This window comes from Malus domestica, chromosome 11 (assembly GCF_042453785.1).
Source record: "Malus domestica chromosome 11, GDT2T_hap1".
Classification (NCBI taxonomy): Eukaryota; Viridiplantae; Streptophyta; class Magnoliopsida; order Rosales; family Rosaceae; genus Malus; species Malus domestica.
The window spans coordinates 37,735,529-37,758,935 of record NC_091671.1 but is presented as its reverse complement, the minus strand read 5'-3'; the positions used below and the strand labels follow the sequence as shown (position 1 = coordinate 37,758,935).

The window sequence follows — 23,407 nt, the reverse complement described above, 5'->3', positions numbered from 1 at the left end:
ACTTTAACCCAATTGTAGCAATGGTTATTCCAACATAACTCATTTTGATATAATACTGACGGAGTTAACGAAAATGACTATAGTTACATGTTTTGATGAGTTAAGGAACCAATAGTAATGAATTTTTAGTTGAGGGACCATTACTCCAGTTAAAGTTGATGAACTATTGCTACAATTTACTCTTTTAGTATCACAAACTGCAGTCATTATTTTATGTTTTTGTTACAATTTTTTATGTTGGTTCTAGTAGTAGAATCTTCTTCTCAAGTCATATTGCTAAGGCAGCAGATTACGATTAGCTCGGACGTCCGACAGGTTATGTGGTAGCACCGAAACAACGTTATTTGCGGCGTTTTTCACTTTTAAAAAATTGTTATTGACCTTTCAAAAGAAAATATACAACTTCGAAGCATCTAAAAAATTAAAGAGAAAATACCGTTTGAAAAAGTATATGGTAACTTTTCTATCGTGCCATATTAAAGAGAAAATGTCCTTTGAAAAGGTATATAATAACTTTTCTATCGTGTTAATAGAATGGTTAAAAGTGTTTTCTGACATCAAAAGCATATATAATAACTTTTCTATCGTGCCAATATAAGGGTTAAAAGTATTTTTTGACATCAAAAGCATTTCTAACTGCGTTTAAGAGATAAATCTAGAAGTGATTTTGGGTCATAAAAATGCTTTCTTTAAAAAAAAACGCATTCATATGCTTCCCTTTTTTTTTTTTCTTGAATAAACAATATTATCTATACTAAAGAGGAGGAGGTGGGCTTAGCCTCAAAATTAGCTAGCAATAATGTGATTCAAACTCGCATTTGGCGAGAATCAAACATAAGACCCTTCACTTATAAGTAAAGAAGAATACCACCAGACCGTAGTACTAAATGACCATTCTTATGCTTCTTAAGAAAGCACTTCCAGAATTTTTTAGAATGCATTTAAATTTTTTTAACACACTTGTACATGTTTGTAGTAGAAGCGGTTAACTCATGAGCAAAAGTGCTTCCTACCGTTGCAGTCCCAAACAAACCCTAAAACTAAAGGCATAACAACAGAAAGACAATAATTACACAGATGATTTCCAAACATTCATTTTCTCTCTTCTAGACACTCATGTTTACATATATATATATATATATATATCCCATAATTCTCATTTTATTTAGTTCAATTCAAAAGCCAAAAATATAAGAAGTCGGTCCAAAAAAATTTCCTTGTACTAGTTTACAAAATACACCACTTGGACAAATCGCAAGCCAAAAGCAATTTCCTGGTGGTTCGGAAGAGCCTTTCATGACTAATGCCAACAAACCAGTCAAACAAAATGGCCAAATTCATACATTACGAGATTGACAAAAACCAAGTTGTTCTTAATTTAAAGCGAGGAGCCCACAAAGGCCGTCCTTGCAACTTCCTTGCAATTTCCAGTGCCTCAATGCTTTCCTTTTTTAACTTAGATCCTTGCCGCGGCTGAACTGTGTGCTTCGGTTAGAACGACGACGACAGCGACATCTCGTGATGGTAATGGGGTGTGCAGACCTGTCCTCATTGAGCATTTCATCGGTTTTAAAATGACCTGCAAGGCAAAATGTAGGGTTTTATATGTATAATATTCCATGCAAAAATTATGATGTTGAAATTAGTCTTACGTGTACTGTAAGGGGAGCGCAATTCGCGCTACGGGTCACCGTCAAAGCTCTAGTGATGTTCATCCGTTGCGCAAATAGCATTCCCTTCACTACGTATTTGATCACAAGATAAGATATCATTATGAAAAGTCTTGATCACAAGAGATATCATTACTACAAAATTGATCACAAGACAATACATGATATCAACAGTATGTTTCCATATAGTTTTGCGTGTATGAACTTGTCTGAACACTCTACTGCCATTTTTTTCCCACCAAACCTAGTGGTGCAAAAACGCAACGAAAAAACCACAACGCCAACTAGCAGATCAGAAAACGTGTATATGTATATTTTAGTGAAGCATGTAAGATCAAAGAAGTTCTTCATACATTTTTAATGCCAAACATCAACAAAACCAAACAAGTTTCTAAGAGTAATACATAGCTAAGTTAATTTAAAAAAACAAAATAATTGTTTGAAGATAACTATCCTGCATATATTAAAGTTTAAAATCCTACTTATGCCAAACGTCTACGTAGCTAATTTACTTTATAAATGAAAAAGATGCTTTCAGGAAACTATTTGCTTATATAAAGGTAAAGCCTTTATCAACAAAAAAGTTTACAAATAAATTAATTTACAAAAGAAAAAGATTCTTTTTAGATAGCTATTAGAATGTTAAAGATAAACATACATAAGCAGAAAATCTACGGTGAATGACTTCATAAGGACAGTCCAAAATCATATATCCCCTAAAACATGCAGTTATGAGGTACAAGATGCCCTAAATTGTTTAATCTTTGGCCTAAAGTTTTTGGTTTGTATTGATGTTCAACCTAGATCAAAGTTAGTACTTCAATGAGGGTTTAAATTGGGCTCTTTCGGCCCAACGAGCCTCGAGTGCCATCCTTGTAAACAGAATGCAGTACCACCCCCTAAGAACATTGTGCATTCAAGCTCCATTATTTAAAGTAAGGATGCAGTCAAGGGATGGGAAAGAGAGATTTAAATCCAACAAGGCCATCCATTAACCTGTTCAGTTCTACACGCACAAGTCACAGTGAAGCACTACTAATTGGTATCTCTATTCACGCAAGTGACAATGATAGTCGATAGATGCATTCGCCGTAGTTTTAGCATTGCAGCAAACCTATGTCAGATATATAGCAGATTTGGACACTCTAGACAAAATGAATCCGGTAGAAGATGCATATGTTTCGATCATTTTCATGGATCTGTTTAAATATATAGTGCAAAGCGAAAACTGCAGTACGAGGTGAACTTTACCACATAGTTGCACGACCAAATTTTTCTTAACAGAATGAATAATCAGAAACATATAAATAATTTCTCTCACTCAAATGACTGCTATCAAATTCTTACAACTAAATAGAACTTCAACCAGTACAAAAATTCCTATCCGAAACCAAAATCATACGAAGCTCATCCAATACTGTAACACAATTATACTCAGAAGGAGACCTGTCCTCGTTGAGTATTTCATTGGTTAAAAATGACCTGCAATGCAAATGTAGAGTTTTATACGTATTTTATTCCATGAACAACTTATGATGTTGATTTTAATCATATGCATATTGTAAGGGGAGTGCAATTCGAGCTACAGGTCACCATTAAAGTTCATTGTTGCGCAAATAGCACTCCCTTTACTTCATATTTGATCACAAGATAAAATATCATTACGACAAGTTTTTAACTACAAAACTGATCACAAGACAAGATATGATTAATACAAATTTGATCACAAGATAAGATATCAACAGTATGTTTCCACGTAGTTTTGCGTGTATGAACTTGTGCGAACACTCTACTGCCATTTTTTTTTCTGTTATTTCGGAGGCCATAACAAATCCAGTTTGATATTGTGTCAGCACATTAATGAAGCAGAAATTTCCTAGCTAAATAGCTTGTACGAATTTCACCAAACCTAGTGGCGCAAAAACACAAGGAAACAACAACATAACCAAGTAGCAAATTAGATAAGCTGTAAGTTGACTAAATTATATTTTTCAAAGTGTTTATACCATATTTAGGGCCTCGTATATTTGGGCCTTGGGCCTTGTATTTAGGCCTCACACTAAAGCCCATACTTTGTAAAGGAGGAGGAGCCCCTTATTCTATAAAAGGGGACTCCTACCCTCATTCTAGGGGAGGCAAAAGAGCCAAGCCTAAGAAGGCTAAGAGAAGCTATCATTACATTCAGGAGAGACCTCACACCACCGAGGCTCTCCTCTCCCTTCTCTTCTTTCTCCGGGGACTTCCCCCAAACACTTGTATCCATACACTTACAGAGAAACAGAATCAACTATCAGTGTGGACGTAGCCCAAACCTTGGGGTGAACCACGATAACTCTTGTGTCATTTACATTTTATGCAGATCCACAGTCAGATTTACGTTGTTCCAAGACCACTCCGGTTTTGTGCATCAACATTTGGCGCCGTCTGTGGGAAACGACACAAAAAGCTATGTCGGTTCTCTTTCATTTTTTCATCTCACCATCGTGAAAACTTCACAACCTCCACTGTGAATCTGCAAAATTTGCAGAACCCAAAAACCTCACTCTTTGAGCTTTTTCAAACAAAAAAAATGTCGCAGACCTCCAACCACCTCTCTCTCCTTTGTCAGCCAGTCACACACGGAAACCAAAAACAAAGAAAGAAACAAATCAGCTCAATAAATGTGAAAAATCGCCATGATAACAAAGAAACAAAGACCAACCAGAGCTTTCAATTTTGTCTGCTACCGCTGCTTCCACACCTCCGAGCGAACTCACTCGCCAACTCGACAATGACTCAGGAATCGTTCATCTACAGCTTCGTGGCTCGAGGTACGATGATCTTGTCGGAGTACACCCAGTTCACCGACAACTTCCCCGCGATTACAGCGCAGTGTCTCCATAAGCTTCCTTCCTCCAAGACGAAGGCATCCCCGTCATTGTCGAGAAAATTGCAACCTTGGTGAAAGCTGCCAATGTCCATGTCGAGTCTTACTGGCCTGGCCTTTTCGCCAAGCTTTATGGGAAGAGAAACATCGAGGATCTTGTCCTGAATGCTGGCTCTGGCGATGCAGTTTCCATCGCTGCCCCAGGTGTTGCCGAAGCTGCAGCCCCAACTGCTGCTGCTCCTCAACACATCTTTCTCTTCCTCCCTCCTCGCTCTGAGCTTTCTAGAAAAGTTCCAGAACCTTCAGCACCTCTCGATCTCAAACGTCGATGTTTCATCCCTGGAGCAGTTCCCGAGGCTTCAAAATCTCCAGAAGCTTATCCTCTCCGATAACATAATTGCCGGAGGCCTTGAATTCCTCGTTGAAACCTCATCTCCAGCTGCTGCTGCTCGTCAGATCCATAAGTGATCGTCACCGTCAGATCCAACCAGCGAAGATCCATCTTCCCTCTGTCACTCATCGTCCGTTGTGTTTCTTGACCTACCGCTGAACCATCTGGCTCTCGAGACGGCGTCGTCGAGGCTTCTGAGACCGCCGCCAGAGGCGCTGAAGTCCACCGAAGATTTCGAATCTCCAGTGATTTCATGCCAGTGAAACTAGTTATGGAGTTCGATCGATTTGAACGAGTACAAGGTGTACAAGACCGAGTCAGTCGGTGAGTCCGCCAGGAAAGCGACCGCCGACGCGTCGACTCAGACCGACGAAAAACAGCACTGACGTCGTGTTGTTCGAGACGAGCACGAGGAAAAAGGTCAAGGTCAAAGTCAGCGCAAGGTAATTCAAATTCAGAGTCAGAGTCGAGCCCCGAAACGTTCGAGTCGTTGATGAAGACAGATGGGCGGTTGGTGCTCTGCGTGAACGGGGCGAACAAGGAGGAGGCAGTGAACCAGACGGCTAAGATCTGTCCAACTGGGAAGATGAAGGCGTCAACGGTCCTGATGCAATTGTTTTCGTGCGACTCGATCTCGTTCAGGGACTGCGGATCCACGGCGGTGAGGGAGCAGGGGTTCTCGCTGATTGGGCATTACAAGCCTAGGCTACCATGGGGCGTGACCGGAAATCAGATAGGAGTGCGCAGCTGCAATTGGAGGAAATAGAGAACTAGTGCCATCTGCACTCTGCAAAGTAAAAGCAAAAGCTAAATGAGAAAGATTATACTTTTGCTTTTGTCGACGGATGCATGTTCCTATTTTTTAAAAGCAAGAGAAAAGCAAATGGGCGATGTCGGAAAGGCTGTCCAAAGCAGCTGTCATTTTAGAGAAAAGAGAAAGCAGAAAAGAGAAAGCAAAAAGAAAGTAAAAGTGAGGAATAAACATCCCATCAAAATAATGTGATTTACTTTTGTTATTTCTGAATGATGTAATTTATCTTTCGGAGACATATGTATAAACCCCATCAGAGGTTTAATATGTATAAATCCCATCAGAGGGTCAAAAAAAAAAAAAAAAAAAAAAAAAAAAAAAGAAAGTGGAAAGCAAAAGCAAAGCAAAGTAAAAGAGCAAAGCAGAAAGCATGGCTACCCTTTCAACATGAGATTTGCGGTGGAAAAGAGCAAAGCAGAAAATATGGCTACCCACTGAGATAATTACAAAAGAACAGTAGAAAAGAAAGAGAAAAACAAAAGTAAGGAATAAACATTCTACCAGAATGATGTAATTTATTATCTTTCGGAGACATATGTATAAACCCCATCCGAGGGTAATATGTATAAACCCCATCAAAGGGTAAAAAAAAAAAAAAAAAAAAAAAAAAAAAAAAAAAAAAAAAAAAAGAACAACGACAAGCCCAAAATAAATGGGTTGGACTGGAATGTTGTGGAGGGCGAAGGCCCATAAGCCCAAAATCGCTCCAACCAGGCGATCAAAAGTACGCCCAGTATTCCAAATTATACATGAGCATTACTCATGTCATTCATACATAAACATTCATGAGCATCACTCATGACAATCATACATAAACACTCATGACCATCATTCATGTCAACATTCATGAGCATCACTCATGTTAACATTCACGAGCATCACTCATGACAACATTCATGAGCATCACTCATGTCAATCAACTTCAAAAGCTTCATTTACAGAGCTCTAGCTTCAAAAACTTCATTTATAAAAGCTCCAGCTTGAAAGCTTCATTTACAGAGCTCTAGCTTCAAAGTCTCACCTGCAAAGCTTCACCTACAAAGCTTCAGTGCAGGGTATACAAATACCGCCTTTGAACAACCGCCACTTCGGCCCATACATGGATTCAAATTGAAGTCTCCAGCCAACAGACTCTATTGACTAAAGACTTGGGGGACTACATTATGTACCATATATTGGGCCTCAACTGGGCCTCATAAAAAATACTTGGGGGACTCTAGCCCATCACTTATGTATTGAGGAGTGAGCCCTTATTCTATAAAAGGGACTCCCTCACCTTCATTAGAGAGAAACGCCGCCAGCTGAGCAACCGCCTCGCCGCGAGCATCAACTCTAGCCCATCATTTATGTATTGAGGAACGAGCCCTTATTCTATAAAAGGGACTCCCTCACCTTCAACGCCGCAAACCGAGCTAGCCAAGGCAACATAAGCCACGAGCCGAGCAGTCTCGCAGCGTGTGCTACTTCTAGTTGAGCGTCATTTCAGATTGAGCACTGCCTCATATCGAGCATCAGTTCAAGACAACATTTAGTTACTTCGGCCCACACATGGACTGAATTTCAAGTCTCCAGCCAAAAGACTCTCTTGACTGAAGACTTGGGGGACTACTGTTTATACCATATTTAGGGCCTCGTATATTTGGGCTTTGGGCCTTGTATTTAGGCCTCACACTAAAGCCCATACTTTGTAAAGGAAGAGGAGCCCCTTATTCTATAAAAGGGGACTCCTACCCTCATTCTAGGGGAGGCAAAAGAGCCAAGCCTAAGAAGGCTAAGAGAAGCTATCATTACATTCAGGAGAGACCTCACACCACCGAGGCTCTCCTCTCCCTTCTCTTCTTTCTCCGGGGACTTCCCCCAAACACTTGTATCCATACACTTACAGAGAAACAGAATCAACTATCAGTGTGGACGTAGCCCAAACCTTGGGGTGAACCACGATAACTCTTGTGTCATTTACAATTTCACTTGAAGCTTAGTTGTAGTTTCGGGCTTAGTCAAGTGTGATACAAACCCTATAGTAGGAGTCCCCCAAGTCGCCGAGCTAGGAGATCTGCCGAAAGAGGTGACAGACAAGGTAAGCAGTCAAACTTCCAAGTAAGCAACCCAGGATCAGAGGTTTGACTTCGGCTTCCGGTTGATTGTTCTCATTCTCCTTGTCTCTCATTCAACTGCCAGGATAAGGAGAAGCAAATGGATAAGAGATGATATGAGATACTTTTGCTTTTGAAGAAGTAACTTTCCACAGGCTTATTCTTGAACTGTGCTGGAGGGTTTTCTGGTGCCCTTCAGAGTATAAGGCCGACTCAAAAATTTGAGGGTCAAAACAAGTCCATCAAATCTAGAGTACGTTCGACCTTGATGATATGGGATACTTTTGCTGTTGACGGAATAATGAATGTGGTATGGAAAGGTGTCGTGCTGTAGTGATCTGTTTCAGCTCACCGTTGAACCTTCTGCTTCAATCTTTTGCATGGCAGAAGTGGTGTGCAACCTTTGCATTTAAATGGTCCTTCAGAACATTCCTTCATAGTGACTCATCCACGCTTGGCAGCTTCAGTGTAAAGAGCCAATATCTGATCAACTGTCATGAGGTATTTGCCGGTGGAATTCGTGACCTTGACAGCAGTTGAGGATGAGTACTCGAGAGCAATGCTAAGTAAGCAACCAGGCAAAGGCTCCAGGCAGTCAGTTCCAAATTGGAGGTTTGATTTCAGGTTCCGACTGACTGCTCTCTTTCTCCTTGTCCTGCAGGTGTGGACAAGGACAAAGACAAAGACAGGGAGAAAGCATGATATGGGATACTCTTGCTTTCGACCCTGATGATATGAGATACTCTTGTTCTTGGTGTGGCTTATTTGCTGAGGTATTATCGGGGGGAAATAAAGCTGAGTATTTCGAGAGGTTATGTTGAGGGTGCCTTTTCGAATGCGAGAAAGGGTTGAGCATTTTTGCAGGTTTGCCTGTCCGTTGAGGAGGGAGGTCAATGTATATAGGGATTTCCCAATAACAAGTAGTAATGCTATTCCTTTACCCTTCTTGGTCACAGCAATGCAGTGGGAGCTCCTAGCTTCACGTGTTTTAATTTTGTCAGAGCACTTTGAAAAAGTGGTATGTGGTATCTGGAAAGCTGATATTACGTGTGAAGATTACAGACAAGCTTTATCAAAGGAAATCTGGCTCTCGAAGTTCTGAGAGTTGTGCCTCTTCGGTTTTCGAACAAGCAATCCCGTCGAGGATCTGACTCTCGAGATTCGGAAAGCGGTGCTACTCCGGTTTTTGAGAAAGTAATTATGTTGGGAGTCTTTTCTCGAATGTGAGTAAAGGTTGGACGTTCTTGCCAACCTGTCTTGCCGCAAAACACGGAGGTCGACACACATAGGGACTTTCCAGTTGTCAAGCAGTGGTGCTGTTCCTTTACCCTTATGGGTAATAATAGGGTAGCTGGAACTTCGAAATTCTCGTGCCTAAACTTTGTCAGAGATCTTTGACAAAGTTATATGTGGTACCCGAGGAGTTGATGGTGCATATGGAGAGCGGTGATTGAACAGTAAGATTCACGTGCTTTCTACTTCACCAGAAATCTTCGACAGAGTGCCCGTAATTTCCGCAAAGCTGATTGTGCATGTGACAGGTGCTGACGAAGCTGAAAAAGCAGGTGCTTCTTCGATTTCTGAGATCGGCCCTCGTGGTCTCTGAGCAGCCCAGCTTTTGAGAAAGCAAACGCCTCTTCGATTTCTGAGATCGGCCCTCGTGGTCTCTGAGCAGCCCAGCTTTTGAGAAAGCAAACGCCTCTTCGATTTCTAAAGCTCCGTCGAGTGTAGATTTTTATAGAGGCTGGCATTAAGTTCCACAGCACACTTGAATCTCTACCAGTAGAAGCTCATTTCTTGCACTTCTAAGATCTTGATTTGTCTGACCTCTTCCTTCTTCAACACATTTGAAAATGTCTGGACCCTCCGACCGTCGTTTTGACTTGAACCTTGGAAAAGAGACAGCCACGCCTTCTCCAGACAACATATGGCGCCCATCCTTCATATCCCCTACTGGTCCTCTTACCGTTGGGGATTCTGTGATGAAGAATGATATGACCGCTGCAGTGGTGGCCAGGAACCTTCTCACTCCCAAAAATAATAGACTACTTTCCAAACGGTCTGATGAGTTGGCTGTTAAGGACTCTCTGGCTCTTAGTGTTCAGTGTGCAGGTTCTGTGTCTAATATGGCCCAACGCCTATTTGCTAGAACCCGCCAAGTTGAATCATTGGCTGCTGAAGTGATGAGTCTCAAACAGGAGATTAGAGGGCTCAAGCATGAGAATAAGCAGTTGCACCGGCTCGCCCATGACTATGCTACAAACATGAAGAGGAAGCTTGACCAGATGAAGGAATCTGATGGTAAGGTTTTACTTGATCATCAGCGGTTTGTGGGTTTGTTCCAAAGGCATTTATTGCCTTCGTCCTCTAGGGTTGTACCTGGTAATGAAGCTTCAAATGATGAACCTCCAATGCCTCCTCCTTCTGGGGTTTTGTCAAGTACTGAGGCTCCGGATAACCACCCTCCGGTGCTTTCTCTTTCTGGGGCTCTACCGACTGCTGAGACTTCCCCTTAGCAACCTTTGTGAAGGCTCCCTTTTGTTTGTTTATTTTGACTCATGTATATGTACATATTTGTGGCTTATCGAAAATATTAATAAATAAGCTTTGCTTCATTTCAACATATTGTGTTAAATACACCAAAGCCTTCTTCATAAAGTTCTTTGAATTTTTGCTTTTGTTGAAACCTGTATTGTTGAAGCTTTGTGAGTGAAGCATGTAGTTTGAGGTAGTGTTCCCTTAATTTCCCGAGTGAGGAAAACTTCTCGGTTGGAGACTTGAAAAATCCAAGTCACTGAGTGGTTGTGAGACTGCCGAGTATCAAGGTGCAGTAGCATATGGTGGGAGTCCCCCAAGTCTTCAGGCGAAGAGAGTTGCCGAATGAGGTGTCTCGCGTGTTACTAATTTGTCAAAGTAACGAATCCTTGTTTCGATGTCACACATTCGTATATGCTTTATCTAAAAATATTTCCAACTTTTGTGTGTTTGATGCTGCATGCTATTGACTAGACAAGATCAAGTGCAATTAGTAGCTTTTCTCTCTTTTTCATCTTTTCTTTGGTGGAATTGCTTTTCGTTTCCACTAATCAGCCTGAGTGGATGCAAGATAACACCATTCTCTATAGCTCAGATTGCAAAGTCGTCTTCATGAAAGTTTTTCCTTATCTTGTGAACTACAACATATCCAAATTTGAGATCCATCGGAGTAGTACAACTTCAGGAAGTCAAGTATGATGAGTAACTGTTCATCAATGTTCTGTTAATCCGTCAGACTTGTTGTAAGCTTCGAAACTCCATTTTCTCTTGTTCAGATCAACATACTTTCTTCATCGAAGTTGTTCCTTAACTTGTGAACTACAACATATCCAAATTTGAGGTCCCTCGGAGCAGTATAACTCCAGAAATCCAGGTATGATGAGTGACTGTTTATCATTTGTCTGTCAACCCGTCAGAGTTGTTATGAGCTTTGAAACTCTATTTTCTCTTGCTCAGATCAGCATGCTTTCTTCATTGAAGTTGTTCCTCAGCTTGTGAACTACAACATATCCAAATTTGAGATCCCTCGGAGCAGTATAACTCCAGAAATCCAGGTATGATGAATGACTGGTTATTATTTTTCGGTCAACCCGTCAGATTTGTTGTGAGCTTCGAAACTCCATTTTCTATTGTTCAGATACCTTCTCCAACTTTTCAGCAGGTTGGGCTTGCTGGGTGAAAGAGTCATCTCGAGGATCATCGGGTTGATTGTTGCTATCAGGAAGATCCAAGGTCGCTTCATCTAGGCTGGTCCTTGTGACTTGGTCATGTACAGACAGGGTTTCCTTGGGTCCGGGCAAGTGTTGTTGCTTAACTGAAGTGTTGTAACATGATCGTGTACTAAGCTGATCTCCTCTGATGTAGCCGTTGCCATGGGGGGTTGGAAATTTCATCAACAGCATATGCGTGGATACCATAGCCTTGAGATCATTGATGCCTGTGCGACCAAAGATAACATTGTATGCCGTTGGGCAGTCAACCACTAGGAAGTTAGTGGTAATGGTAGCCGTGTAAGGGCCTGTACCAATAGTAAAGGGTAAATGTATGCTCCCTAAGGGTTGCACGATATCACCGGAGAAGCTTATCAGAAGAGAAATCGAGCGATCGAGCAAGTGTTCAGCTACACTGAGTGCCCTGAAAGCTTCGGCAAACATGATATTGACCGAAGCCCCTGTGTCTACGAGGATTCGTCGAACATCAAAGTTGGCTATGTGAGCCTCCACGATCAATGGGTCGTTATGAGGGTAGATGATGCCTCTTTCTTCCTCAGGGTAGAAACATATCGGATCCCAGTTAGGCTTTTGATACTTCCCTCCCCTGATGTCTTCCACGTGAAACACTTGGTGACCAGGCCTCAGACTTCGTTCACTGTTTTTCATGGCCCTATTGGAAGATTCAGATATGGGTGTGCCGCCACTTATGGAATATATGACATTCACCTGGCGTTGGTTACGGTTATCCCTTTGAGGGTGAAGAAGGAATTGATCAATTTTTCCTTCTCGTGCCAAAGCTTCAATACGATCACGGAGGATGATACATTTCTCGCAATCATGGCCGTTATGCTCATGGTAGCAACAAAACATGCCCGCGTTATTCGGGGGCGTGTAATCTGGGTGCCTCGACTTTGGCTTTGGTATCAGGTGAGCGATGCTGGGGTAAATGGCCGCGCATGTGGCATTCAAGGGCGTGTATGTCTCATACCTTGGGGTAGGGGGTATCTTGACGCGGGTTTGACCCACTGCATTGACTGCCTGGGGGCGAGCGTTATTGTGGCGATACCCTTGGTTATCGGGATAGTGTCCCTTACTCTTTTTATTGAAAGGAGAGTGGTGAGGATGGAAATCCTTCCTCTTGCCTTGAAATTGATATGTCTGTTGATTCGGTGAAGCATTATGCAAGGCATGGGGAGGTGCCACTGCTGTTTGGAAAGTCGAGGTCTTCTCATTTAGGTGAGTCTGGCTTCCACCTCCCACTTGTTGATAAAGGATGGTTGTAGGGGGTTTCTCCTGATATGTCTTTGCCTCGGCGGAGGCATGGTTATAAGCCTGCGCCATCACCTCAGAGTAAGTCTTCCAAGTATTGGCATTGATCATGTATTTAAAGAAACAATCACGTAAGCCTGCCGTGAAGGCTTTGAGGGCAGTCTTGTCGTCTGCCTCGGCACACCGGGAGTATTCATGGCTAAAGCGGCCAGCATACATACGTAATGACTCGTCTGGCTTCTGGCGGATAGTGTACAAGTCATCTGCAGAGTGCAAGCGATCGGTTTGGAAAATGTGTTGGGAAACAAATAGTTTCCTCAATTCCTCAAATGAGTCTACCGTCTCAGGTGTAAGACGACAATACCAATTTAGAGCTCCACTAGAGAGGGTGGAGGGGAAGAGAAGACATCGCTCTTCGTCGGTGTGCATCCGGTATGCCATGGTGGATTCAAAGAGGTTAAGGTGCTCAATCGGGTCCTCTTTTCCAGTATAAAGTTGCAAGCCAAGCTTTTGCTTTGTCTTTGCTTGAAGGGGGGTGTTGAGGATCCTCCTTGTAAGAGGGCCAGGCCTGGGTTGGTTCCAGTCAGGTATTTCAGCCTGACGTTCAGCCTTCAACTTGTTTACTTCCTCAAGAAGTTGTAGGACAAGGGGGTCCTGAGCGGAGTTATGTGTCACTGGAGCTTTCTTTCGTAAATCTCCATCTCCTCTTGGAATTAGGAAGGTTTGATCAAGGGCATGTGATTTTTCCCTGGACTCGCTGTACTGGCTTCCAGGGTATGTCTGTCGGAACACCTCTGAGTCCCCTGTACCCTCATGTCTCTCTGGGACTTGTTGCCCCTTCCTCAAATTGGTGGCCGGCTTGGGCCGTGGCAGGGGACCGAGTCTCTCAGAAATCCTTGGGTCATTAATCTTTGAGCTTATATGGATGGAATTCTCTCGACGTTGCTTCAGGAAATCCCGACAATCGCGAAAGACGGCTTTCGATCCTTCTGCCCCTTCAGCAAAGAGGTGTCTCCCTCCACTTCTCATGGTTCGGGTCGAAGCAACTGGGTTAAGAGAAGCCTCATGTTGATTATCAAGTCGAGGGGTAATCTGTTCCCTATCAGGGATATCTATGTCGAATGCATGTGACCCTCCATGTTGGAGGGCACCCAGTTGATGGTTGACTTCCACGGGGGCAACAAGCTCGCGTGTCTGAGCTTGCCTAGCTTCGTGGAGTGTCTCGAAGAGCTTCTCATATTGCTCCTGGAGGACCTCATTCCTCATTGCTATCTTGTTGTTCTGAGCTTCCAACTCATCGACTTTAGCTTGAAGAAGAACTCGTTTTCCTTCCTTCTTTCGTTGTTTCGCACTATGTGCAAGGGGGGTGTCATTCTGTGTGTTGTGGCTTCCTTCGCTTCCCATGTTGGAGAGGGATGCCTGATCAAAAGAAAGTGTACGAATGATAGAAACCAGCTTGACACAGCTGAAGAGAGTAGGAATAAGTGTCGTTTCCCACAGACGGCGCCAAATGTTGATGCACAAAATCAGCGAAGACTTTGGTACAACAGAAAGTGTCAAGTTTTGTGACCTTCGCTTGGTTGCTTCGGTCACTAGTGAGGATAAGTACGTAAATGAATAGAGACAGAGAAGCAAACACAGGATGTACGTGGTTCACCCAGATTGGCTACGTCCACGGAGTAGAGGAGTTCTTATTAGTAGTGAATGGCTTACACAAGTACAAAGGATCAAGCTCTCAATTTAGTGAGTTCTTGTGAATGATTTAACCCAAATGGCATTAGGCCATATTGTGGGGGAATGACCCCTATTTATAGAAAAACTTGTAGCTTTGTCACATTGACATGTGTCATGTTGTGATTGGTTCTTGATGTCGACACGTGCTGCGCTCTGATTGGCTTCTAATCTTGACACGTGTCGAGTAGTGATTGGCCTCCTGGTCGGAGGGGAACTCTTCTGGGTCCTTGACAGTATAGCGTTGGCCGGTGCTCGGTAGTTTCGGGATTGGTCAAGTATGGTACAAACACAAAGTATTTGTACATTTTGTTGAAGCATGTAAGATCATAGAAGTTCTTCATAAATTTTTAATGCCAAACATCACCAAAACCAAATAAGTTTCTAAAAGTAAAACATAGCAAAGTTAATTTTAAAAACAAAATAATTGTTTGAAGATAATTATCCTGCATAAATTAAAATTTAAAATCCTACTTATGCCGAACGTCTACGTAGCTAATTTATTTTATAACGAAGATGATGCTTTCAAGAAACTATTTGCCTATATCAAAGGTAAAGCGTTCATCAACCAAAAAAGTCTATACAAATAAACTAATTTACAAAAGAAAATGATTCTTTTCAGATAGCTATGTGCAATGTTAAAGACAAAACACACACAAGCAGAAAGTCTATGGTGGATGACTTCACAAGGACAGTCCAAAATCATATATCCCCTAGAACATGCAGTTATGAGGCACAAGATGCCCTAAACTGTTGAATGTTTGGGCCTATAGTTTTTGTTCTGTATTGATGCTCAACCTGGGTCAAAGTTAGTACTTCAAATGAGGATTTAGAATGGGCTCTTTCAGCCCACCGAGCCCCGCGTGCCATCCTGTAACAGAAGTACCACCCTAAGAACATTTTGCACTCAAGCTCCACCATTCAAAGTAAAGATGCAGTCAAAAGAAGGGAAAGATGGATTTAAATCCCACAAGGCCATCCATTAACTTGTTCAGTTACACATCCACAAGTCATAGTGAATCATTGCTAATTGGTATCTCTATTGATGCAAGTAATGACGATAGATGCATTCGCTGCGGTTTTAGCATTTGCAGCAAACCTATGTCAGATATATAGCAGAATTGCACACTCTAGACAAAATGAATACAGTTCAAGATGTATATGTTTCAATTTCATTTTCATGGATCTGTTTAAATATATCGTGCACAGCGAAAACTGCAGTACGGGGCGAACTTTACCACCGGATTTTTCTTAACAGAATGAATAATCAGAAGAGTGGAGCTATCCACGCACCCATTTTTACCTTTCAATTGCCTACCGTACCACCGGATTGGTTGAATTGAAGAAGATCAATGGACAAAAATTATACTCACAAGTTTCGAACACTAAATTAAAAAATGCATTGAATCTTTTCTACTCTTTCCAAGTTAAATCAAAGAAGCAGAGTTCAACCAAACATACCTTTTGCACAATCCCACTTCATCAGCAACAGTTTCGTCCGCTATTTCGTCACAAATGCACCAACTTTCACCTCCATTTTCCAAATCTCACACCTTCAATGTCAAATTCCCACCGCCAAAACACGATCAACCTCACTATCCGAACCAAACAATTCACCAGCCCTATAATTCGCTGAACCCAAAACCCCCAATTTTTCCAATCCAATCAAGTTGAGCCACGTACTCGGATCCGCCAGAGTCCCCCAGCAGACCAATCTCTCAACCTGCTTCACATTCACCCCTGCAATCCTCGCTTCTCTGAAGGGTTTCAAGAACTTTTCCTTCGCGAACCCGCCGCACTTCTCTTTCGCCGCCGTCAAACACCCCTCCATTTCTCTCTCCTCGCACTGTTCCCTCTGCTTCAAGTCTGTGACTTTCTGGCCAATCATAGCTCGCCACCACGGGGGCTTACACTTTTCCGATGCGCTAACGGCGCACGCGATCCTGGCACCGGCCTCGCACTGCTCGACGATCTTGGACTCGCAGGCTCTGTACGCGTTCGCCCAAGCTTTTGGGTCGCGAAACACCAGGACGTACGGACCGGATGACGGATCGTCGGGTGGCCCTGCCCGAACAGGCCCACGGAGTAATGGTCCGGGCGATCGAATATTATGGTTCTTGCAGCGGCTGAGCTCGTCGACATGGTTCGATTCGGAAGCCGCCATTTTTAGGTTGGGAGAGGGAAGAAGAAAAGAAGGCGCGTGCAGGGGTCAGCGATTTGGCGCAAAACTGTTGTATTCCGACACGTGTGAATTTTTTTGTAGAGGCCGCACGTGAAAAAGTGAAAAAAATATATTAAATCGATTGAAAGATCTTTTAAAATAACTAAAAACGATTTTAGTAAAAATATTTTTAAAATCAATCTTTTGTAAAAAAGACAAGTGAATCTTAAAAAAACACTTGAACTGTTTTTAACCATTTTAAAAACATGAACAGTACTTCAAGTGCTTTTTTTACTAAAAATATTTTTAATCATTTTAAAAGTGCTTTCAATTCAAGCTTACAAACGAGCCCATTGTCCATGGTGTGAGCTAATCTAAATTAAGAAAAATTCAAAGTTCAGTGCAGATAGAAGCACACCAAATAATGCAACTGTAATTTTAAAAAATTATAAGCAAATTATGTTGTGAACAATAAAAGTAAAATGGCACCTCTCATTGGTTACAACCATAATTGCACAATGTGCATTGCTTCCTAATCAATGGGATTAAAGATTAAACACATGATTTAGTTTTAATCCATTTTTCTATTTCTAATAACATGATTAAGAAAGAAGGAAAAGATCAACAGAGCAGCATCATCCTTGCAAATTCTTCATAGCTAACTAGACCATCACCATCCAAATCAGCTTCTCTGATCATTTGTTCAACCTCTTCATCACTCAATCTTTCTCCCAAATTTATCATCACTTGTCTCAACTATCACATAAGAAAAAAAGTATGTAAATATATGAGTGGTGTTTCTTGCACAGTACGTTATTTCTCAAATTTGTAATACCAACTGATGTGACACATGCTCACTAATTATAAACAAATGAAGTTTAAAGTGAATCCGAACATGAACAAATGCAATTTTGACACATTAGTTGAGATTTTAAAAGTCGGGACATAACTAACAGTCAACTATAATTTTATTTTTACCTCAAAGGCTGAAATGTAGCCATCTTGGTCTCTGTCAAATACTTTGAAGGCTTCTTTGAGCTCCTCAGCAGCATTTTCCTACAAGATTAATTACAATCTTCATCAACTAAACTGGTTTCAAAAGCTTAATTAACACAAATATGTTTAGTAAATTTGATATTATAGAGCTTATATACCTTCATCTTTCTTGACATAATATTCAAGAACTCTTCAAAATCTATGGTCCCATTTCCATCACCACCAATCTCATTAATCATGTCCCGGATTTCTTCTTTTGAGGGACGTTGATCCAGTGACTGGATCACTGTAGCTAGTTCTTCCAAGCTAATAAGTCCTGCAAATAAAGACTCGATCAAAAACCCTACCGACTCATCGACGTGAGCAGCACGAAGGCACGTGATAGATAAACGCGAGAGGAATCGATGTATGCGATTAAAGGAACTCCCGTCCCCGGTCGAGAAGAATCAGTTAACGGAAACATATGTAAAGTAATGATTATACGTGACCTGATAAGAACTTACCATCTGAATCCTTGTCGATGAGGCAGAAGGCTTCCTGGAACTCAGCAATCTGACCTTCTGTCAATGCCTCTGCCATTTTCTTGGATCAAAAGCTGAGAGAAAAATAAGTTAACTTCCTGTTGGCAGCTGAGAAAGCTGTATTGTTATATGGAGAAAAATAAGTTAACTTTCTGTTTGGCAGCTATGAAAGTTGTGCTGTTATATGTGAAACAAAGAATGGTACTTGTTCACCAAAAAAAAAACAAAGAATGGTACTTTGGAATTGTTTGTGTCGCATTCTCATTATAAGTAGGTAAAGAAAGAAGCTAAATAGTTTTTTTAATTTAGGGTTTAATTGAAATAGTCAAAAATGGTGCATGTGGCATTTTTTCCAGTCAAAACATGGAAATTTTCTAGAAGTGAGGCCAAGAGTCTTGAATCAACGGTTGAATACTTTGATTGTAAGAATTCTCCAATTACTTAAGCTTAATTCTCCAGTTTAGGAGTTTTTCAGAGTAATTATACACGATCATATGATATTATATTATTAATTTTGTAGCACATATTTTTATCAATATTATACTTTCAATTTATTGTTAATCATATTATCTATTCATAGTATAATGCGAAAATTAGTAACACAATTTCTGATGCGGAAAAATTTCTACAATTCTTAGTAAAAAAGGACATGACTTTGATGCTCATTTTCAGCGTATTTTTGTTGCCGTTCTTGACATTTGTGACCTAAAAACAAACAATCGAATTTCAAAGACACCATTACTATAATATGTTGACTCCAAGTATTCAGCAGGAGCATGCCGTGTGACAAAATTTTGTAAGACATGTCATTTGGTTAATTACGAGGACTTAAATGTTATTTGTGTTGGCCTTACATGATTACATAACTAAAACACAAATAAAAGAAAACGATGGCTAACCTAAAGCACTTCGAGCGGCAGCCATTGACTGAGTTTGAAGGAGGAAAAAACCCCACAACGATGTCGAAGTTTTCTACAAGCATCTGATTTTATACAACTACTCAATGGAAAATGTTTGTTGCGTGTTTTAAGGATTGCAGGGACTTCAATATTTATACTGGCTAAGAGTCAAGGGTTCTGTCCGTAAAGGGGACCCAAATCTCACTTTCTTAGCCTAGGTATTATAATTACATGTTCATCAAGGATTTAAGCGGCCTCATTTGGGTTCCAAGGCATACATTCACAAGGCTAATATAAAAGGGATCAACCACAATTTTAGCATTAATATCTATTATTTCATTCCTATTACATTGTTGACCATTTAAAAGTTGATTTATATTGGATTAAGTCCAACCGTTTCAAAATACTTTTGTAAAACATACTTATAATTATAAGCAATTATGCTAGATTGTACCGAGTTTAATTTTGGCTTGAGATCGTTGGCTAGGTATATTGATTATACAAAAAGTCAAATATGTAATAAGTTAGTATTGGACAACGTAAACAAATTTCGCAAACATAAGCCTTTAAGGTTGGGTGCATTTTTGATCACCCACATTAACTATAGGGTATGCTCACCACCCCTTTCAATATTTGTCATCTGTAATCCACATTAACTCTAGTTAAGCCTTATTTTTCTTTCTTTTTTTTTTTTTTGCTTTAATTAATAGCAAAGAGAATCTACTTTTACTCATTTACTTCCATATATATCTTTTCTTTTTAATTTTTTTTATTAAAACTTAAAAACTCCCCTTTTTTAATACAAACAGACTCAACCTTGTGCATTCATCTTCTGGGTTTTCCATCTGCTACGCATCTTCTAGGTTTTCTCCCCTTTTTGAATACAAACAGACTCAACCTTGTGCATGCATCTTCTGGGTTTTCCATCTGCTACGCATCTTCTAGGCTTTCCATCTGCTATTTTTCTCTGACTACAAAAAGGTATGCAATTCCCATTTATTTGCTTTTTAGGATTATTATAGGTAAGGATGGGCATCAAACACCCATTTTGTGTTAAGGATGAGGCGGTGGTGGGGTAACCTGACGGGATAGTACTGTCCAGAGTCTACATCTTCATCTGCATCATAAATACTTTAAATTATGTTCCATCATGGATTATAGGATGTCAATATATATGCTTTTCTTAGGATTATTATAGGGTGTCAAAATATATGCTTTTTATGATCATTATATGGTGTCAATATATGTGCTTTTTAGGATTATTATAGGGTGTTAATTTAATTCAATTCAATATTAAGTAATTTGATACTTATATAGATGGAACATCAAGATGATGAGTTTCATACTCCATCTTCCAGTGATGCCAAAGAATCCGTTGATTGTATACACTTAGATTCAGATTCCTAAACCTTTGAAGTCTTGGATCAAAATGAAGAAAAAGGAGAATTTACAAGCAAAGTTGGTGATATTTCTCTGGGGATGACTTTTGATAATGAGGATGATGCATATAATTACTACAATGCATATGGTAAAAGGGTTGGATTTAGCGTGAGAAAGAACATAGAGAATAAGGACAGGTAAAGTGTGCTAAAGAAAAAACAATTTTGTTGTTCTTGTGAAGGTTTTAAAAAAAATAAAAATAAAAATAAAAATAAAAATAAAATAAAATAAAATAAAACTCCAAGAAGAAAAGAGAAGAAACAAGATGTGGCTGCAAGGCAATACTTGAAATCAAACTTAATTTAGAAAGGAAGTTTGTTGTGACAAATTTTGTTGCTGAACATTGTCATGTTCTTGTTCCGGCATCAAGTTCTCATTTATTGAGGTCACAACGATTAATAGAGCCTTCTTAAGCAAAATTGATAGATCAAATGCATTTCGCAGGACTACATCCATCTCAAATCTTCTCATACTTTACCACAAAAGTAGGAGGGTCTCAAAAACTAAATTTTATTCAGTCTAATTGTACCAATTTGATAATGAGAAAGCGCATCGGGATTCTTAAAAAGGGCAACTCAGAATGTTTGCTTGAATATTTTAAGAAAAGGCAAACTGAAGACAAATCATTTTTCTATTATCTTCGAACAACCGAGGAGAATGAAATAAGTGGTTGTTTTTTCTGTGATGGAAATTCGAGGTGCAATTATGCTATATTTGGTGATGTTGTGTGTTTTGATACGACATTCAAAACCAATAGATATAATATGGTGTGTGGCCCAGTAGTTGGTATCAATAATCATGGTCAAACCATACTTTTCAGATGTGGTTTGCTAGATGGAGAGACATCAGATGCATGTGAGTGGCTGTTCAAGGCCTTTTTACAAGCCATGGATGGAAAAGCACCAAGAACCATATTTACATATCAAGCCTAATCAATTGATGCTGGGATTAGTGAAGTATTTCCTAATTGTCACCACGGACTTTGTTTGTGGCACATATATTAGAATGCTGCGAGGAACTTGAATCATGTTTTTAGTGAGTTTAAATCATTTACGCAGGATTTCAAAAGATGCATATATGATCCGGAGACTGTTGAAGAATTTGAATCAAGTTGGAATAAGTTACTTGATGATTATGAATTGAGAGAAAATGATTGGCTAGAAGGGATATATCTATTACGTGATAAATGGGCACAAGTTTATGGTCGAGACCACTTTTGTGCAGGTATTACTCTTGACCAATTCCTATTATATTATTTTTACATATTATTCACAAGTTTCTTTTTCCACTATACTGTGATCAGCTTCCATTTTTTTCTTAGGTATGACAACAACACAAAGAATTGAAAGCATGAACAAGTTTAGTATTTTGCTCGAAATCTCCTTCTGCAAGAGTTCGTCATGCAATATGATAAAGCAGTAATGGATCGAAAAGAAAAGGAAAGGCAAGTAGAAGATGCAACTAAACAAAAATGGTGTAGTTTGTATTCTTATTGGAATGTGGAGATTGAAGCAACAAAGCAATATACAAGTAAGATTTTTTATTGTTTCCAAGAGGAGGTTAAGAAAGTTTTAAATTTGAGGCCACTAAAATTAGAAAGTGATGATGGGCTAACACGTACATACACAGTAATGAACTAAAAAAAACAAGGAATTAATAGAACACTTATGTATGACCTTGCAAATCAAACAGTTTTGTGCAATTGCAAAAAGTTTAAGTTTGAGGGGATTCTTTGTGCACATGCTCTAAAGTTATACTATGATTTAGACTTGTCAAGTATATCATCCGATTATTATTTGAAAAGATGGAGTAAGGATGCTAAATGTGGTATTGGATTTGATTCTTATGGTGAACCGGCTGTGAATAATTTAGACTCATCTTCCTTGGTTCATCATAGCGAGCTATCTAATATAGCACAAACAATTATAGCAAAAGGTGCAAAAAATAGCAAAAAATGTAGTTTTTTGAAATCTGAGTTGTTAAAGTTGGAGAAAAAAATGGAAAAACATGCCAATTTTGGAGAACAAGATGATGGAACAAATGATGTAAATTATGTTAAGCATGTGACTGAAGCTGAGAAAAATCTTAAGATCCAAGATCTAATAGTTCAGAAGTCCAAAGGTCGGGGCAAAAGGTAGAATGAAGAGTGCTTTGGAATCTAATCAACCTAAAAAAGAAAGGTCCATACAAGAGAAAAGGTTAGCACTTATTTAGCTTGTTTTTATTTACTATTTGATTCACAATTTGCATTTGTCAATGTAATTATTATTTTAATTGTTTAATAGCTTTTAAAGAATCCAATTCAAATGCATATGAGATGAACGGACTATCAACAAGATATGCATAAACTCTGGTTTAAAGTTTAGCAATTTTTTGTCATGAATATTTTATGGGTAAATTACATAGTAGCCCCTCAGGTTTGAGGTCTATTACAACCCCATACAACAACTTTAAAACATTTCACTTTCATACATCCAGTACCATTTTATTTCAAAATAACACATCCGTTAGATTTTCCATCCATTAGTCTGTTAAATGCTGACGTGGCAGCCACATTTGTGCTGATGTGGCTGCCACATGGAAAAAAAAATATTTTTTATACATTAAAAATATTATAATATTAACCCAATTAAAAAAAAAAAACATAAAAACCCTAACCCAGATCCCCTTTCTTCCCCCTCTCCTCTCTGCAATCCCTTCCCACTATCCTTCACCCACCCCCCAGCGACCTCCCCCCAAGTGACCCACATCTTTATCCCTAACCTAGAACCCAAAAACCTCCAACAAGAAGAAGAAGAAGAAGAAGAAGA

The 23,407-nt window shown here is 39.9% G+C and overlaps 2 protein-coding genes and 1 long non-coding RNA gene across 3 annotated transcripts; 1 reads left to right on the top strand and 2 right to left on the bottom strand.

The window, feature by feature from the left end:
* Window positions 1–1,145: 1,145 nt before the first annotated feature.
* LOC103448926 (uncharacterized) lies at window positions 1,146–16,785 on the bottom strand. The gene is made up of 3 exons (XM_029089152.2): window positions 16,042–16,785; window positions 1,653–1,741; window positions 1,146–1,579 (listed from the first exon to the last, which is right to left on the bottom strand). Exon 1 carries the CDS (start codon window positions 16,742–16,744, stop codon window positions 16,142–16,144), a length of 603 nt encoding a protein of 200 aa, XP_028944985.1. The 5' UTR covers window positions 16,745–16,785; the 3' UTR covers window positions 1,146–1,579; window positions 1,653–1,741; window positions 16,042–16,141.
* A 378-nt stretch (window positions 16,786–17,163) lies between these two features.
* LOC103423083 (calmodulin-like protein 11) lies at window positions 17,164–18,498 on the bottom strand. The gene is made up of 4 exons (XM_008361151.4): window positions 18,241–18,498; window positions 17,896–18,053; window positions 17,720–17,797; window positions 17,164–17,497 (listed from the first exon to the last, which is right to left on the bottom strand). The coding sequence occupies exons 1-4, from the start codon at window positions 18,314–18,316 to the stop codon at window positions 17,363–17,365; spliced, it is 447 nt and encodes a 148-aa protein (XP_008359373.2). The 5' UTR covers window positions 18,317–18,498; the 3' UTR covers window positions 17,164–17,362.
* A 1,469-nt stretch (window positions 18,499–19,967) lies between these two features.
* LOC139189645 (uncharacterized) lies at window positions 19,968–22,145 on the top strand. The gene is made up of 4 exons (XR_011573467.1): window positions 19,968–20,138; window positions 21,418–21,553; window positions 21,656–21,821; window positions 21,919–22,145. It is a non-coding gene; the product is annotated as an uncharacterized lncRNA (long non-coding RNA).
* Window positions 22,146–23,407: the final 1,262 nt, after the last annotated feature.

Coding starts and splice junctions, on each gene's coding strand:
- LOC103423083 (XM_008361151.4), bottom strand. CDS start 18,316: ATGGCAGAGGCATTGACAGAAGGTCAGATTGCTGAGTTCCAGGAAGCC. Junction 18,054..18,240: donor CATCGACAAGGATTCAGATG/GTAAGTTCTTAT, acceptor CTTTATTTGCAG/GACTTATTAGCTTGGAAGAA. Junction 17,798..17,895: donor TTATGTCAAGAAAGATGAAG/GTATATAAGCTC, acceptor TTAATCTTGTAG/GAAAATGCTGCTGAGGAGCT.
- LOC103448926 (XM_029089152.2), bottom strand. CDS start 16,744: ATGGCGGCTTCCGAATCGAACCATGTCGACGAGCTCAGCCGCTGCAAG.